This window comes from Aotus nancymaae, unplaced genomic scaffold (assembly GCF_030222135.1).
Source record: "Aotus nancymaae isolate 86718 unplaced genomic scaffold, 86718_ANA_hifiasm-v0.15.2.pri h1tg000057l, whole genome shotgun sequence".
NCBI classification, from domain to species: Eukaryota; Metazoa; Chordata; class Mammalia; order Primates; family Aotidae; genus Aotus; species Aotus nancymaae.
In genome coordinates this window covers 22,689,850-22,708,304 of record NW_026988471.1, presented here as the reverse complement: position 1 = coordinate 22,708,304, position 18,455 = coordinate 22,689,850, and the positions used below count along the sequence as shown (strand labels likewise).

Here is an 18,455-nt window from a genome sequence, read left to right as displayed (position 1 = left end):
GTTCTCCTGCCTCAGCCTCCCAAGTAGGTAGCGGGGACTACAGGCACGTGCCACCATACCAGACTAATTTTTGTATTTTTAGTAGAGACAGGGTTTCACCATTTGGCCAGGATGGTCTTGATTTCTTGACCTTGTGATCTGCCTGCCTCGGCCTCCCAAAGTGCTGGGATTACAGTTACTGCGCCCAACTGTTTTATTTTTTTATATTATTTTATCTTATTTTTTGAGTCAGGGTTTTACTCTGTCACCCAGGCTGGAGTGCAGTGATGCAGTCATGTCTCAATGCAGCCTCAACCTCCTGAGCTCAGGCAGTCCTCCTGCCTCAACCTCCCAAGAAGCTGTGAAACAGGTACATGCCACCACACCCAGTTAATTTTTTTATTCATTTGTAGAGATGGAGTCTTGCTTTGTTGCCCAGGCTGGTTTTCAACTCCTGGGCTCAAGTGATCCTCCTGCCTCAGCCTCCTAAAGTGCTGGGATTATAGGTGTGCCTAGCTTGTGAACATAGTAAAAAAGGGAAATAATATCTATTATGAAAACAGTTTTGGCCTTACACCTATAATCCCAGCACTTTGGGAGACCAAAGCAGGAGAATTATTTGAGCACAGGAGTTCAAGACCAGCCTGGGCAACAAAGCAAGACCCCATCTCTACAAAAGAATAAAAAAAATTAGCTGGGCATGGTGATATATGCCTGAGGTCCAAGATACCCAGGAAGGCTGAAGCAGGAGGACTGCTTGAACCCAGGAGGTTGAGGTTGCAGTGGGCCAAGACTAAGCCACTGCACTTCAGTCTGGGTGACAGAGCAAGACCTTATCTCAAACAAACAAAACAATCTGACCTTAGGGATCCTCTAAAAGTTCCATATATTGAGAAACACTGGAAGAAAAAAAAAAGTAATGGACATTTATTTACCTGTTTCTTCTGTTCAGTGGAAGACAAGCATTTGGAACCAACCTTCTGAGCTTCCTCAAAAAGGCTATCAACAAAATATTCACAATTTGATTGTTGATTATTACCAAGAGGTTGATTATCAGATCCTGTTTCACAAACCCTAAACAGGATAAAGAAAAATAGGCACTATTAACTATTAGGTCTCTAAAAATTTACTTATTTTGTTCTACTTAAGAGATATTGAACTTAGATGCTATCTGCATGTCTGTAGTTCAGGCCCTTTTCTAAGTTAATATAACCTTGGGGAAGTCATTAATCCCTTTTTAGTCCAGAGCAGGGTTTTCTCAACCTCAGCTCTACTAACATATAGAAATAAATAATGCTTTGCTGAATGAGGTGTCCTGTGCATTGAAGATTGGGATCCCCAACCCATAGGCCCATGGTGTGTTAGGAACCGGGTCGCACAGCAGGAAATGAGTGATGGGCAAGCAAGCAAAGCTTCATCTGTATTTATCGTCGCTCCCCATTGCTCGAATTACCACCTGAGCTCTGCCTTTTGTCAGATCAGTGGTGGCATTAGATTCTCATAGAAGCATTAACCTGTGAACTGAGCATGCAAAGGATCTAGGTTGCATGCTCCTTATGAGACTCTAATGCTTCATGATCTGTCACTGTCTACCATCACCCTCAGATGAGATCATCTAGTTGCAGGAAAATAAGTTCAGGACTCCCACTGATTCTACATTATAGTGAGTTGTATAATTAGTTCATTATACATTATAATGTAATAATGATACAAATAAAGTGCAAATAAATGTAATGTACTTGAATCATCCCGAAACCATCTCCCTTTCTCCCCGCACAGGTCTGTGGAAAAACTGTCTTCCACAAAACCAGTCCCTGGTGCCAAAAAAGTTGGGGAACACTGTTGCAGAATGTTTAACAGTATCCTGGTCTCTATCCATGAGATACAACAAGTAAGATGCACATCCCTGCCCCATCCCTAACCCCCAGTTGTTATAACAACCAAAAACATCTCTACACGTTGCCAAATGTGGTAGGGGCAAAATCTCTCCAGGTTAAAAACCACTGGTCTGGATTAAAAAACGTCTTGTGGTTTTGTTTTGTTTTTTACAAACAAAGTCTCTCTTTGTCCCCCAGGCTGGAGTGCAGTGGCTCAATTTCAGCTCATTGCAGTCTCAACCTCCAGGACTCAAGTAATCTTCTCACTTCAGTCCTCTAAGTAGCTGGGACTGCAGGCTTGTACCACAATGCCCAGCTAATTTTTTGTAGAGATGGACTTTAACCATGTTGCTCAAGCTGGTCTCAAGCTCCTGGGCTCCAGTGATCTGCCGGTCTTGGCCTCCCCCAAAGTGCTGAGATTACAGGTGTGAGTCATTGCTCCTGGCCAAAAATGTGTTATTTTTAAAGGCCTCAAAATGGCTTTAAAAGAGGCTACTATGCATTTTTTAGTAACAGAAAGCACTCTTGAAACTAAAGAGGATAATGTAATAGGAACAATTGCATTTTTGCTCCTTTGTGCACTTCAGAATATTTCCCACTGAAGACTTCATTGATAGGGGTTTATTTATTTATTTATTTTTGAGACAGAGTCTCATTCTGTCACCCAGGCTAGAGTGCAGTGGCATGATCACAGCTCACTGCAGCCTCAACCTCCTGGTTCAAGTGGTTCTCCACAAAGTAGCTGGTTCTACAGGTGCACATTGCCATAGCTGGCTGATTTTTAAAAATGTTTTGGAGAAAGAGGGTCTCACTATGCTGTCCAGGCTTATCTCAAACTCCCGGGCTCAAACAATCCTCCTGTGTCTGTCCCAAAATGCTGGGATTACAGGTGTGAGCCACTGCATCCAGCCTATAGTAGTTTAATACTTTACTGGTTTTAATTTTGTATTTTTATTTCTTTGTATAAAAAATATTATCTAAGATTCTGTTTGCTAGAAAAGATGGTTTCTGACTGATCTCTTTTGAAGTCATGCAGGAAAATTTATAAAAGTACAGAAATAGGATTTTTCAAATTCTTTTTTTCATTTTTTTTTTTTTGAGATGGAGTTTTGCTCTGTTGTCTAGGCTGGAGTGCTGTGGCGTGATCTCAGCTGACTGCAACCTCCGCCTCTTGAGTTCAAGCAATTCTCCTGCCTCAGCCCCTGGAGTAGCTGGGACTATTGGCACATGCCATAATGCCCAGCTAATTTTTATATTTTTAGTAGAGATGGGGTTTCACCATGTTGGCCAGGATGGTCTCGATCTCCTGACCTTGCGATCCACCTGCCATGGCCTCCCAAAGTGCTGGGATTACAGGGGTGAGTCACCGTGCCCAGCCTCTTTTTTTTTTTTTGAGATGGAGTTTCATTTTTGTTGACCAGGCTGGAGTGCAATGGTGTGATCTTGGCTCACTGCAACCTCCACCTCTTGGGTTCAAGCAATTCTCCTACCTCAGCCTCCCAAGTAGCTAGGATTACAGGCACATGCCACCATGCCTGGCTAATTTTTTTAGAGATAGGGTTTCACCATATTGGCCAGGCTGGTCTCGAACTCCTGACCTCAAGTGATCCACCCGCCTCAGCTTCCCAAAGTGCTGGGATTACAGGCGAGAGCTACAGTGTCCAGCCTAGGATTTCTCAAATTCTATAAATAATTTCACATTTTTATACCTGTTATACTGTGCCAGGAAATATAAGCTAGAGACTGTTAAACTATGCTGCTACTCTGTCTCCCAAGTCTGTGATCCTAACCATGACATCTTATAAAGAACTAAGTACCTTACATGTGCCAACTCACTCAGTCCTCACAATGACCCTAAAAAGCTTAATTTGCCAGAGATCGCAAAGCTATTAGGAGGCAGTGCTAGGAACTAAACTCAAGCTACCAATGCCTTTGCTCTTAATCACTATGCTAGACTGCCATAGAAAATAGCTGTCACTGAGCCTTGGTGTGGTGGTACCTGTCTGTAGTCACTTGAGGAGGATCACTTGAGGCCAGGACTTTGAGGCTGTAGTGTGCTCTGACTGAGCCTGTGACTGACTAACCACTGCATTCTAGCCTGGGAAATTTAATGAGATCTTGTCTCTGTTTTTCTTTTTTTTTTTTTTAAGACAGAGTTTCACTCTTGTTGCCACCTGGCTGGAGTGCAATGGCATGATCTCAGCTCACTGCAACCTCTGCCTCCTGGGTTCAAGTGATTCCCCTGCTTCAGCCTCCCGAGTAGCTGGGATTACAGGCATGCACCACCATGCCCAGCTAATTTTCTGTATTTTTAGTAGAGAAGGGGTTTCTACTTGTTGGTCAGGCTGGTCTTGAACCCCCGACCTCAGTTGATCCGCCCACCTGGGCCTACCAAAGTGCTGGGATTACAGGCGTGAGCCACTGCACCCCGCCTGGAAACCTCATTTCTTTAAAAAAAAAAAAAAAAAAGGCCATCACTATATTGTTACTAAAATGCTGATACTCAGGCGGTGCTTTAACTTGGGTATATTCTCTGTATACACTCTTAAAACACTCCACATTATCACAAAGTATTAATTACGCCTTTTCCAAAGCAATGACATGATACCTCCTATACAGAAATAGTCACACCCTAAGATGGTTTCTTATAACACTAGTGATTTTCCCCTCCCTTTAATCAGCATAGTCAAATAGCAGTATAGCATATTGTCTAAAAGTCCAGGCTTTGCTGTTTGTATTTAGGTGCCTTCATTTAGTCATGCTGACAATGGGTAAGAAACTTAACTTCTATGTGATTTGGTTTGCTTATTTGTGAAATACAGATACCACCACTTATTTCACATGGTTGTTATGAAGATTAAATGAAAAAATATATAAAAGCCGTGGTATATAGTAAGTATCAGTATACATACTGGCACACAGTACACTCTCACATATTAGATAGTAATATCATTATAACCATTTTATGTTTTCTGGTATTTAACTGTTTCTTCTGGTTCAGATGGTAGTTGGTGCTCCATAAGTAATTACAAAATACACAGCCAATAAAGCTGAGCATCAAAAGTAGCTGGTTTTATTCCTTTATGTTATTTATTTGATGTGTAAATTCTATTAAACTTCATCATGTAAATTCAAATTACTCAAACATTTATTGAGTATCTACTACATGCTAGGTGGCAGGGAGATATGAAGAGTAAGAAACAGTTTATGCTCTCTAGAGGGACAAAGAATGGAGAAAAAAAAAAAGAAACTATGTTTATAAGAGGTTCAGAGTAGAGTGGAGTGCAGTAGAGTAGAGATGTATAGTAAGAGTAGAGTAGAGTGGAGATGTATAGTAAGAAATAGTTACAATAGAAAATAGCTACAGCCAGGTCCAATGGCTCATGCCTATAATCCCAGAAATTTGGGAGACCAAGGTGGGGAGAATTGCTTGAGCCCAGGAATTGGAGACCATCTTGGGCAACATGGTGAAATCCTGTCTCTACAAAAAAAAAAAAAAGAAAAAAGAATTAGCTGGGTGTGGTGGTGCATGCCTGTAGCCCCAGCTACTTGGGAGGCTGAAGTGGGAAGATCACCTGAATCCAGGAGGCCAAGGTCACAGTGAACTGAGATCACACCAATGTACTCTAGGCCTGGGCAACAGTGCGAGACCATGTCTCAAAAAAAAAAAAAAAAAGAACTACAATAAGAGATATAAGATACAGTTCAGAAAACTGGGGTGCTCTGGCTCCATTGAACAGGTGGTCATTGGTTTGTTTCACTTTTGATGAGTGTATAGACACAGGAAAAAAGAATAGCAAAGGCATTAAGAACTGCTTTATGCCCCTAAAATTGATAACTTAGATGAAATGAACCAATTTCTTATAAGGCAGAGTCTATCAAAACACACACAAGAAGGAACAGACAATATGAATAGGCCTACATATACTAAGGAAATTAAATCAATAATAAATAACCTTCCAAAACAGAAGCATCAGGCCTGGATGATGTCACTGATGAATTCTACCAAACATTTAAGAAACAAATGATACTAATTTGCTACAATCTCTTCCAGAAAATAGAAGCAGAGGGAACACTTTTAACTCATTCTATGAGGAAAACACTATGCTATACTAAAACCAAAGATATTACAAGAAAGGAAAACTACAGAAAACTTATCATGAACACATATGTAGAAATACTCAACAAAATATTAGCAAATAGAATACAACAATATGTTTAAAAAAATTAAACACCACAACCATGTAGGATTTATCCTAGGTATGCAAGGCTGCAGTGGTTTAACACTGAAAATCAATTCATGTAATCCGTCACATCAATAGCCTAAAGAATAAAAATAATATAATCATATCAACATATGCAGAAAAGCATTTGACAATATCCAATAACCATTCATAATAAAACCCCCACAAACTAGGAATAGAAAGGGAACTTCCTCACCTTGGCATAGAATGTCTGCAAAAGCCTACAGCTAACATCACATTTAATCATGAGAAACTAGATGCTTTCTCACTAAGATAAGGAACAAGACAAGGATGTCACGTCTTACCATTCCTTATCAGTATTGTACTGGAAGTCCTAGCTAATCCAGTAAGATAAGGAAAGGAAATAAAATATATACAGAATGGAAAGGAGGCCAGGTGCAGTGGCTCACACCTATAATCCCAGCACTTTAGGAGGCTGAGGTGGGAGGATCCCTTGAGCCCAGGAGTTTGAGACTAGCCTGGACAACATAGGGAGACCCCATCTCCATAAAAAAATAAGAAAAATTAGCCAGGGATTGTGGGGCATGCCTATAGTTCCAGCCTCTCCAATAGCTAATTTTTGTATTTTTTGTAGAGCTAGGGTTCACCATGTGTTCCAGGCTGGTCTTGAACTCCTGGGCTCAAGAAATCTGCCTGCCGTGGCCTCCCAAAGTGCCAGGATTACAGGCATGAGCCATCGTGTCCAGCCAGTAAACAATATCAGGAGTTCCTAAAATAATAAAAGTATAGAAGCTTCAGGTGAGGGATTTCCAAAATTTTTTAAAAATTTTATTGCGGTAAGAAAACTTAAAATGAGACCTAACCTCTTAATAAATTTTTCAGTGAACAATAAAGTGTGGTTAACTATAGGTACTATGTTGTTCAGCATATCTCTAGGACCTATTCATCTTGCTTAACTGAAACTTTATGCCCACTGATAAGCAGCTCCCCATTTTCACTTTCCTCCAGCCCCTGGCAATCACCATTATATCTTCAAGATTCATCCATGCTGTTGCATACTACAGAATTTCCTTCTTTTTCAAGACTGAATAATATTCCATTGTAGGTATGTATTATATATTCTTTACCCATTCATCTCTTTTCGAGATATTTTTTTTTTTGGAGAACTCTGTGACCCAGAATGGAGAAGTGCAATATATTACATGATCATGGCTCACTGAAGTCTCTAACTCCTAGGGTCAAACAATCCTCCTGTCTCAGCCTCCTCAGTAGCTGGGTTTACAGGTATGTGTTACCACGCTGGCTAGTTTTTAAAAAAATTCTTTTGAGACAGAGTCTTGCTCTGTTACCCAGACTGGAGTGCAGTGGTGCAATCTTGGCTCACTGCAACCTCCGCCTCCAGGGTTCAAACAATTCTCCTTCTCAGCATCCCGAATAGGATTACTGGCGCTTGCCACCACACCCAGATAATTTTTATATTTTTAATAGAGACAGGATTTCACCATGTTGGCCAGGCTGGTCTCGAACTCCTGACCTCAGGTGATTCACCTGCCTCACCTCCCAAAGTACTGGGATTAAAGGCAGGAGCCACTTCGCCCGGCCAACAATGTCACAATTATATAATTAGCATCAAATATTTATATAAGCCTATAAATACCTGAGTGAAAAAAATAACAAATAGGCCAAGTATGGTGGCTCATGCCTATAATCGCAGCATTTTGAGAGGCTGTGGCAGGAGGCTCAGTTGAAACCAGGAGTTCTGGGCAATATAGTGAAATCTCACTGCTACAAAAAATTTAAAAATTAACTGGGTACAGTGGTGTAAAACTGTAGTCCCAGCTACTCAGGAGGCCAAGGTGGGATGATCACTTGAGTCCTGGAATTCAAAGCTCCAATGAGCTATGATTGCACCTGGGCAATAGATACTCTGTCTGTTAAAAAAAAAAAAAAAAGAAAGAAAGAAAAAAGAAAAAAAAGATATGCACATAAAACCTTTCAGATAGGTAGTTATTTATAGCCTCATTTTATAGATGAGATATTGAGGCTCAAAGAATTTACCTAAGCTGCCCAAAGGCCAGAGAGTAATACAAGGCAGAGATGGGATTCAAGCCTAGGTTTATCTGACTACAAAACCATATTTCCACTATGACACCAAAATAGTATTCTATCACAAGAGGCTAATGAGGTAAATAGTTATTTAATTTCTTAAATAACAGAAGCAATGTATGAACATTCATAATTTAACTTTTTTTAATTAATAACAAAAAACATTCAAGTAACTTCACTAAAATCTGTTCAATGCAGCCATGGTAAAAAAAAATTACTTCAATATAGTAGATATTTACTGAAGTAGTCATACACAATTAAAACATACTTTACTATCTCTGCCAGTGAACTGTAATAAAAATAGAGAATGATATTAACAAAGACATTAACAAAGCAATTCACAGTTTGAATTAACTTACCATTCTTCCTTTATACTTTTGAGGTTATCTACGTCTTTCATTCTCTTTTGCCTTACTGTAAAAGTAAAAAGAAATAAAAGCTAAAGTTCTCAATTTAATGTTTTAAACAAATTTATTCCTATGTACATATCAATATTTTTTAACATTTAAGTTACCATGTAGTCCTAAAGTAGCACTTAAAAGGGTCTAAAGAAAAAGTGAGCAAACTCAAAGCTGTCATTTTCATCTACAAAATAAAGAAATGTTAGAAAATACATTTTCAAGTCTGATAATCTGACAAAAGAAAGACTTCTTAAAACTTATGATGAGGCTGGGCACGGTGGCTCAAGCCTTTAATCCCAGCACTTTGGGAGGCCGAGAGGCAGGCGGATCACCTGAGGTCAGGAGTTCGAGACCAGGCTGGCTAACATAGTAAAACCCTGTCTCTACTAAAAATACAGCTGGGTGTGGTTGTGGGCGCCTGTAATCCCAGCTACTCAGGAGGCTGAGGCAGGAGAATCGCTTGAACCCAGGAGGCAGAGGTTGCAGTGAGCCGAGATCACGCCATTGCACTCCAGCCTGGGAGACAGGCTCAAAAAAAAAAACAAAAACAAAAAAACCATAAACATATATCAAAGGACCCCAAAGGCCAGGGGTGTGGTGGCAAAACACCATCTGTACTAAAAATTTAAAAATTAGCTTGATGTGGTAGTGTGCGCGTGTAATCCCAGCTACTTGGGAGGCTGAGGCAGGAGAATCACTTGAACCCAGGAGGCAGAGCTTGCAGTGAGCCAAGATTGCACTACTGCACTACAGCTTGGGTAACAGAGTGAGTGAGACTCTGTCTCAAAAAATAATAATAATAATAATAAATTAAAAAGAAAAGAAAAAGTGACCCCAAAGCCACTCTGAAGGGGCTCCCATTGGCTAAATTTGGGAAATTGAACGTCTAAAAAAAAAATAACACTAGTGGATTATGCGCCATTGAATAAAACAAAAGTATGTGAGTCTATACTATTAATTTTTTTTTTAAATAAAAATGATGAGGCCAGGTATGGTGGTAATGCCTGTACTCCCAGCACTTTGGGAGGCTGAGGCAGTCAGATCACTTCAGGTAAGGAGCTCGACATCAGCCTGGTCAACATGATGAAACCCCATCTCTACTAAAAATACAAAAATTAGCTTGGCGTGGTAACACACACCTATAATTCCAGCTACTGGGGAGGCTGAGGCATGAGAATTACTTGAACCTGGGAGGCAGAAGTTGTAGTGAGCCAAGACTGTGCCACGGCACTCCAGCCTGAAATGAACCCTTTAATAAACTCAATAGTAAGGTGATATTAACATAACCAAAATACATTCCAAATACAGTAATATGCTGTGTAACAACATGTTGGTCAACAATGGACTGGATATACAATGATGGTCCCATGAGATTATAATAGTATATTTTTACTGTACTTTTTCTATGTTGAGATATGTTTAGATATGCAAATAGTTACAATTATATCATAATTGCCTACAGTATTCTGTATGGTAACATGCTGTACAGGTTTGTAGCCTAAGAGTAATAGGCTACACCATACAGGCTGTGTGTATAGTTGGCTATACTATCAGGTTTGTGTAAATACATTTCATGATATTCACACAATGACAAAATTGCCTAATGAAGCTCTTTTCAGAATGTACCCCCTTCACTAAATGAGATGAGATTACATATACAAGATTTAAAATGTTTAAACTTCTATTGAAAGACAGTGGGAGAAAAAGAAAAAGGAAAATTAAACTCGAGGGTGACATCAGCAAAATGGAAAAACAGATAGGTCCAGGCACCTGTCCCCCCACCCCCAAAAAATCAAAAAACAAGTAGAAACTGTTAGAACCAACTTTATCAGAACTCTAGAAAATAGTCAAAGAAGGGTTACAGCATCCAAGGGAATGCTGAATCAAGAAAAGGGCAATGTTAAAATGATAGGAAAGCTGGGCACAGTGGCGTACTCCTGTATTCCCAGCTACTTGGGAAGCTGAGAGGCAGGAGATCACTTGAGTCAGGGAATTTGAGGCTGCAGAGAGCCATGATCATGTCACCACGCTCCAACCTGGACAACAGAGCAAGAATCTGTCTCTTAAAAAAAATGCACGACAAAATACAAAAAAAGAAAAACAATGCACAAATGGGCAAAGGACTTGTGGGAATAGGCATTTTTCCAAAGAAATAAAAGTGGCTAATAAGCACATGAAAAGATGCTCAAAATCAATAGTTCCTAGAAAATACAAATCAAAACCATAATGAGACACTACTTCACACCCATTAGGATGGCTACTAAAAAGAAAACAAAAAACAGAAAACAAGTGTTGGCAAGGTTGTAAAGAAATTGGAACCCTGGTACACTGCTGGTGGGAATGTGAAATACCGCTGCTGAAGAAAAGAGTTTTGTGGCTACAGTGATAATCACAATAGTCAAAAGGTGGAAACAACTCAAGTATTCATCAACAGATGAATGAATAAACAAAATGTGGTGTATATAAGCAATGGAGTATTATTCAGCTACAAAAGGAGTGAAGTTCTGATACATACTATAACATGGATGAACGTTGAAAACATGATGCTACATGAATAAAAAAGTCAAACATAAAAGGACAAATACTTTATGATTCCATACATATAAAATATCTAGAATAGGTTACTGATAAAGACAGAAAGTAGAATAGAGGTTACTAGGGATTGAGATGAGTGAGGAATGAGCAGTTAATGGGTATAGAGTTTCTGTTTGGGGTGATGAAAATGTCTTGGAAATGAACAGCAGTGACGGTTGTACAACACTGTGAATGTAATTAATGTCACAGAATTGTACATTTAAAAATGATTAAAATGGCAAATCTTATGTTATCTATGTTTTCTCACAATAAAAAATGTTTATTTTATTTTATTTTGAGACAGACTAGCTATGTTGCCCAAGCTGAAATGCAGCGGCTATTCACAGGCATGATCATAGTGCACTACAGCTTAAACTCCTGGGCTCAAGTGATCCTCCTGCCTCAGCCTCCTGAGTAGCTGGAACAATGGGTGTACCCTGCTAATTTTTTGTTTGAAGTGTTGTTGGAAACCCAGTTTCACTATGTTACCTAGGCTGGTTTCAAACTCTTGGTTTCAAGTGGCCCTCTCACCTCAGCCTCCAGAGTAGCTGGACTATAGGCACACGCCACTGTGCCCAGCTACAATAAAAAAATAAAGAGCTAACTCATAACTATTTAAGTTAAGAAAACATAGTAAATTTTTTTTTTAATAACCTGGAAGAGGCTGGGCGTGGTGGCTCATGCCTGTAATCTGAGCACTTTGGGAGGCTGAGGTGGGCAGATAACGAAGTCAGGAGTTCGAGACCAGCCTGACCAACATGGTGAAACCCCATCTCTACTAAAAATACAAAAATTAGCCAGGCGTGATGGGACGAGCCTGCAATCCCAGCTACTCAGGAGGCTGATGCAAGAGAATCGCTTGAACCTGGGAGGTGAAGGCTGCAGTGAGCCAAGATCACGCCATTGCACTCCAGCCTGGGCAATAGAGCGAGACTCCATCTCAAAAAAAAAAAACAAAAAAAAAAACCTGGAAATAACCTGGAAGAGAAGACGACTTTCCTATAACTCAAATCCAGAAGCAATAAGAAAAACTGATACATCTTATACAATAAAAAATGTATAAGAGGCCAGGCACGGTGGCTCATGCCTGTAATCTCAGCACTTTGGGAGGCCGAGGCGGGTAGATCACAAGGTCAAGAGATCGAGACCATCCTGGCCAACATGGTGAAACCTGGTCTCTACTAAAAATACAAAAATTAGCCGAGCATGGTGGTGCATGCCTGTAATCCCAGCTACTCGGGAGGCATAGGCAGGAGAATCGTTTGAACCTGGGGGGCGGAGGCTGTGGTGAGTAGAGATCACGCCACTGCACTCCAGCCTGGCGACAGAGCAAGACTCCATCTCAAAAAAAAAAAAGTGTAAGATCTGAGAGCTATAGTGTAAAATGAAAAAACAATTTAAAACAAAGAAGACAAACTAAGAAAAAATATTTGGAACTGATACTATAAATAAAAGATTAATATAGCTGGGTGCAGTGGCTCACACCTATAATCCCAGCTACTCGAGAGGCTGAGGCAGAAGGACTGCTTGAGGTCAGAAGTTTGAGACAAGCCTGGGCAACATAGCGAGATCTCATCTCTTTAAAATAAAATAAAACAAAATAAAATAAAAGAATTGGGCTGGGGGTGGTGGCTCACACCTGTAATCCCAGTGCTTTGGGAGGCCAAGACAGGCAGATTGCTTATGCTCAGGAATTTGAGACCAGCCTAGGCAACATGGCAAAAATCCATCTCTACAAAAAATTAGCTAGGCATGGTGGTACATGCTGGTACTCCCAGCCTCTTGGGAGGCTGAGGTGGGAGGATCACCTGAGCCCAGGAAATCAAGGCTGCAGTAAGCCATGATCACGCCACTCTGCACTCTAGCCTGGGCAACAAAGCAGCACCCTGTCTCAAAAAACAAAGCAAAAAACAAAACAAAAAAAAAACCCCTCTAAAAATAGAAAGTAAAAATCAAACAAATGGAACGGAACTGATCAAGTTGGTGGCAAAACCATGCATAGGAACTATTTCAAATAACTTTAAAACAGAGTAATTGCCTAGGCGCAGTAGTTCACACCTGTAATCGAAGCACTTTGGGAGGCTGAGGTGGGCGGATCACCTGAGGCTAGGAGCTCGAGACTAGCCTGGGCAATGTGGCGAAACCCCGTCTCTGCTAAAAACAGAAAAATTAGATGGGAATGGTGGTGCATGCTTGTAATGCCAGCTACTTGAGAGGTGGAAGCATGAATATTGCTTGAACCCAGGAAGCAGAGGTTGCAGTTGGCAAAGACTGTGCCACTAGACTCCAGCCTGGGTGACAGAGTAAGACTCTGTCTCAAAAATAAATAAATAAACAGAAAAACAACAACAAAAACCAGAGTAATTTAGTAATTTGACTGGATATCCTAGTTGGATAAACCTGAAGGGGGTAAATACAGTTTCTAATAATCATATTATTCGTAATACATTAGCATTGTTTTTCTGATACTATCATATAATGATCAAGTATTGTTTTTATGATACTATGGTATAATGATCATGGTTTTTATGATACTTACCAACCAAGATTTTTTTTTTTGAGATGGAGTCTCGCTCTGTTGCCTAGGGGTACAGTGGGGGCAATCTCAGCTCTCTGCAACTCCATCTCTGGGGTTCACACAATTCTCCTGCCTCAGCCTCCTGAGTAGCTGGGATTACAGGCATTCACCACTACACCTGGCTAATTTCTGTATTCTTAGTAGAGAAAGAATTTTGCCATGTTGGCCAGGCTGGTCTCAAACTCCTGACCTTAGTTGATCTGCCTGCCTCAGCCTCCCCAAGTGTTGGAATTACAGGTGTGAGCCACTATGCCCAGCCAAAAAGCAAAACTTTTTTTAAGAGTGAGAATAAATAACAATATAAAAATCAAAGAAGCCAAGTGAAATTCCTGTCATTAAAAAATTTTAATTGGAAATATCAGTAAAATCTCGTGCCGTATTTCCTGTTTTAAAAAAAAAATATTAACTCTGCTCATTAAAAAGATTCCAAAGCAATAAGCATCCAATAACAATGAGCACTTCTAGCACCCAGATTTGTTGGTATACTAATACCATTTCCCACTAAAAGGAATCAAGGTTTACTGGAAAAATAGGTGATTCCAGTTCTGGGTCAAAAAATGTCTACTTTGCACTTGGCATATCTTGATATTATGGATTAGTGTCAAAAAGATTCAGAAGTAAATTTGAGGAGGGTACTATTGGCCCAAAGATGGGATCAGCTGGTGTAGTGGTTCACATCTGTAATCCCAGCACTCTGGGAGGCCAAGGCAGGGCTGCTTGAGGCCAGGAGTTTGAGACAAGCCTGGGCAACAGTGAGACCATGTCTCTACAAAAAATACAAAAATTAACCAAGCATAGCGGCACATAGCTGTAGTCCTAGCTATATGTGAAGCTGAGGTGGGGAGATCTCTTGAGCCTGGGAGGTCGAGGCTGCAGTGATTATACCAGGCCATGACTACACCAGTGCACCCCAGCCTGGGTGACAGAGTGAGACCCTACCTAAAGAGAAAGAAAAAAAAAAAAAAATGGGACCAAAAAAACAACTACCTGAATTGAAACACATCAAATATCACTTCATAATGATACTCATTAAAAGAAAACAAACTCATTGATCATCTTTTGAGAATACTAGGGTACCAATTTATTATATATACTGAAAACTGATAAATAAGATTAAGAATAAAATATGCATACTGTCTTTCTTCTTTGAACTTATCTCTGAATAACCAAAGAGTTAATGAAAGTTTCCTTTATACATGAATCCAGGTAAATGAAGATGAATTACTGAGTTAGAATTCTCCAATTTGCAACTTCTAATGCAATAATGAATCTAGGCAATATCAATGGCTGCTAACACCACAAACAGATACAGCCAGGCAAAAAACACGCCTCAGTATGAAAGCTTGTACCACTATCTATTCTTGCCAAAAATGTGAATCTGAATCCATTCAAGCCTCTAGATCTAACTACTAGATTACAGGAAATATAGGGCACAGAGGAGTTTGTAATCAGATCACAAGAATGCAATCAACAAAGCCCAGAATGTGGAAAATTCTTTAGGAAAAATGATCCATTTTTTTCAACACATATATTACTAGGAAGAAAAAAGAGATGATAGATTATTTAAATATTTCAGAAATGTATCAATGTATTACAATATATGGACCATATGTAGATTTTGATTTAAAAAAATCAACTGTAAAAAAAGTTACAAAAGAATTAGTACCATCTGAATACTGATGGGGTATCTGATGTCATTTTGGAGTAATGATTAATTTTTAAGGTGTGAGGTGGGTGAATCACGAGGTCAAGAGATCGAGACCATCCTGGTCAACATGGTGAAACCCCGTCTCTACTAAAAATACAAAAGTTAGCTGGGCATGGTGGCACATGCCTGTAGTCCCAGCTACTCGGGAGGCTGAGGCAGGAGAATTGCTTGAACCCAGGAGGCGGAGGTTGCGGTGAGCCAAGATCGCGCCATTGCACTCCAGGCTGGGCAACAAGAGCGAAACTCCGACTCAAAAAAAAAAAAAAAAAATTTAAGGTGTGACGATGGGACTGTAGCTGTAGTTTTTTTAAGTCATCGCTTTAGATACACACTGAAATATTGACTGATAAATACTATAACCAGAATTTGCATCAAACAATCAAGTGGATTATGGGGATGGAATATAATTAAAATCAAAATGGCCACGACTTGATAATCATTGAGCTGGGTAATGGGTAGACATGAGAGTTTACTGTTCTCTCCACTTTCATATATATTTGAAATTTTTTGTAATAAAAATTGGGATGAAAAAACTCTACCTTAAAAATATATACACCTAGAGTGTTATACTGCTAGTTTTTTTTTTAAAGACAATACTTTTGCTCTATCAGAAAATTATTCTTAATAACCTAAGAATAGCAGTAATTTCAAAGATTTGGGTCCTCATGGAATATAATTTGCCTCTTACTCTATAAATCATAAATTAGAAGCTGTGAAAAGTAATGCGAATTCACATTTAAAGTAATGACTAAAAAAGATGTATTATGTCTAGAATGAACATTACTTTGTAAACAACAACAACCAAGAGCTTCATATCACATTTGGTTGACTCATGGCTTAAAAGCAATGTGAGCACACAGAAAAAGTAGTGCAGTACACAGAAGTGCTATGTGAGGTCATACATAGACAATCGTTAGGAATTGTCAAATGTACACTTAAAGTTATCAGTGGTCCAAACTGTCAAAACTCAAGTAAAGAAAAATCAAGATCTGTTTTATTTAACTGGGGTATCTAGGGTGAGTAACTAAGGAAAACACAACCAAACTGACTATGAGAAGAAAGAAAAATAAATAAATGACTTTTTTACAATTTTAAAATTAAATAAAGAGGCCAGCATGGTGGCTCAAGCCTGTAATCTCAGCACTTTGGGATGTCAAGGTAGGAGGACTGCTTGAGGCTAGGAGTGCCAGACCAGCCTGAGCAACATAGTGAGACTCCCATCTCTATGAAAAATACAAAAATTAGCTGGGCATGGTGGCATATGCCTGTGGTCCCAGCTACTCCAGAGGCTGAGGTGAGATGATCACTTGAGCCTGGGGAGTTGAGGCTACAGTGAGCTGTTAGCATTCCACTGCATTCCAGCTTGGGCAACAGAGGGAGACTCCATATTAAAAAAACAAAACCCAGCAACTAGGTGTGGTGGCTCATTTCTGTAATCCCAGCACTTTGGGAGGCTGAGGCGGGGGGTCACCTGTTAGGAGTTCAAGACCAGCCTTGGCCAACATGGCGAAATCCCATCTCTACTGAAAATACAAAAATTAACTGGGTGTGATGGCAGGTGCCTGTAATCCCAGCTACTTGAGAGGCTAAGGCAGGAGAATCACTTGAACTGGGGAGGTGATGGTTGTGGTGAGCAGAGATCGCACCACTGCACTCCAGCCTGGGTGACAGAGTGAGGCTCTGTCTCAAAAAAATACAACAAAACAAAAAACCAGGAAATCATAACAATATTTTCTCATAAGACTTCTTCCTTCAAACCTAGTATTCCTGGCTGAGCGCAGTGGCTCACGTCTGTAATCCCAGCACTTTGGGAGAATAAGGTGGGTGAATCACGAGGTCAGGAGATTGAGACCATCCTGGCCAACATGGTGAAACCCCGTCTCTACTAAAACTATAAAAAAAGTCATCTGGGTATGGTGGTGCATGCCTGTAGTCCCAGTACTCGGGAGGCTGAGGCAGCAGAATCGCTTGAAACCGGGTGGTGGCGGTTGCAGTGAGCCGAGATCGCGCCACTGCACTCCAGCCTGGTGACACAGTGAGACTTCGTCTCTCAAAAAAAAAAAAAAAAGTCTAAATATTTCAAACATACACAAAGGAAAGAGAAAGATATAAATACCTACCCTGACCATTCAGATTTAAGAAATGTTTACATTTTGACTTATTTATTTTTTAAGAAATAATGTGATACAGTGGCTCATGCCTGTAATCTCAGCACAGTGGGAGGCCCAGGCAGGAGAATCACTTCAGGCCAGGAGTTCGAGACCAGCTTGGTCAACATAGTGAGAACTTGTCTCAACAAAAAAAAATTAAAAATTAGCCAGGCGTGATGACATGCAACTGTAGCCCCAGATACTTGGGAGGCTGAGGCAGGGGGATCGTTTGAGCCCAGGAGGTTGAAGATACAGTGAGTCATGATCACGCCACTGCACTCCAGCCTGGGCAACAGGATTGAGACCCTGTCTGAGAACAACAACAAAAAAACAAACATTATTAAAATAGTTGAATACTATTTTATTTAAAAATATTAAATGGGCTGGGTGCAGTGGCTCATGCTTGTAATCCCAGCACTTTGGGAGGCCAAGGCAGGTGGATCACTTGAGTTCAGGAGTTGGAGACCAGCCTGTGAAACACACCGAAAAGCTGTCTCTATAGAGAAATATAAAAATTAGCTGGGTATGGGGCCACATGCCTGTAATCCCAGCTACTTGGGAGGCTGAGGCAGGAGAACTGCTTTAACCAGGGAGGTTGAGGCTACAGTGAGCCAAGATCATGCCACTGTACACCTGGCTGACAAATTGAGACTGTCACACACAAAAAAAAATTAAATGGCGTGCTTTAAATATGCCCATCTTGGGACGGGCCTGGTGGCTCACACCTGTAATCCCAACACTTTGGAAGGCCATGGCAGGTGGATCACCTGAGGTCAGGAGTTTTAGACCAGCCTGGCTAATATGGTGAAACCCGTCTCTACTAAAAACACAAAAATTAGCTGGGCGTGGTGGCAGGTGCCTGTAATCCCAGCTACTC

At 40.3% G+C, this 18,455-nt stretch overlaps 1 protein-coding gene across 2 annotated transcripts in view; it reads right to left on the bottom strand.

Annotated features, from left to right (window-relative positions):
- UBXN2A (UBX domain protein 2A) overlaps nucleotides 1-18,455 on the bottom strand; it is a 60,891-nt gene that overhangs the window by 35,496 nt on the left and 6,940 nt on the right. For both annotated transcript variants that reach the window (XM_064363894.1, XM_064363893.1), the window contains exons 3-4: nucleotides 8,527-8,581; nucleotides 915-1,053 (exon numbers count right to left, since the gene is read on the bottom strand). In XM_064363894.1, the coding sequence (XP_064219964.1) occupies nucleotides 915-1,053; nucleotides 8,527-8,567 (180 nt within the window). In that variant the 5' untranslated portion in view covers nucleotides 8,568-8,581. The remainder of the gene's footprint in view (nucleotides 1-914; nucleotides 1,054-8,526; nucleotides 8,582-18,455) is intronic.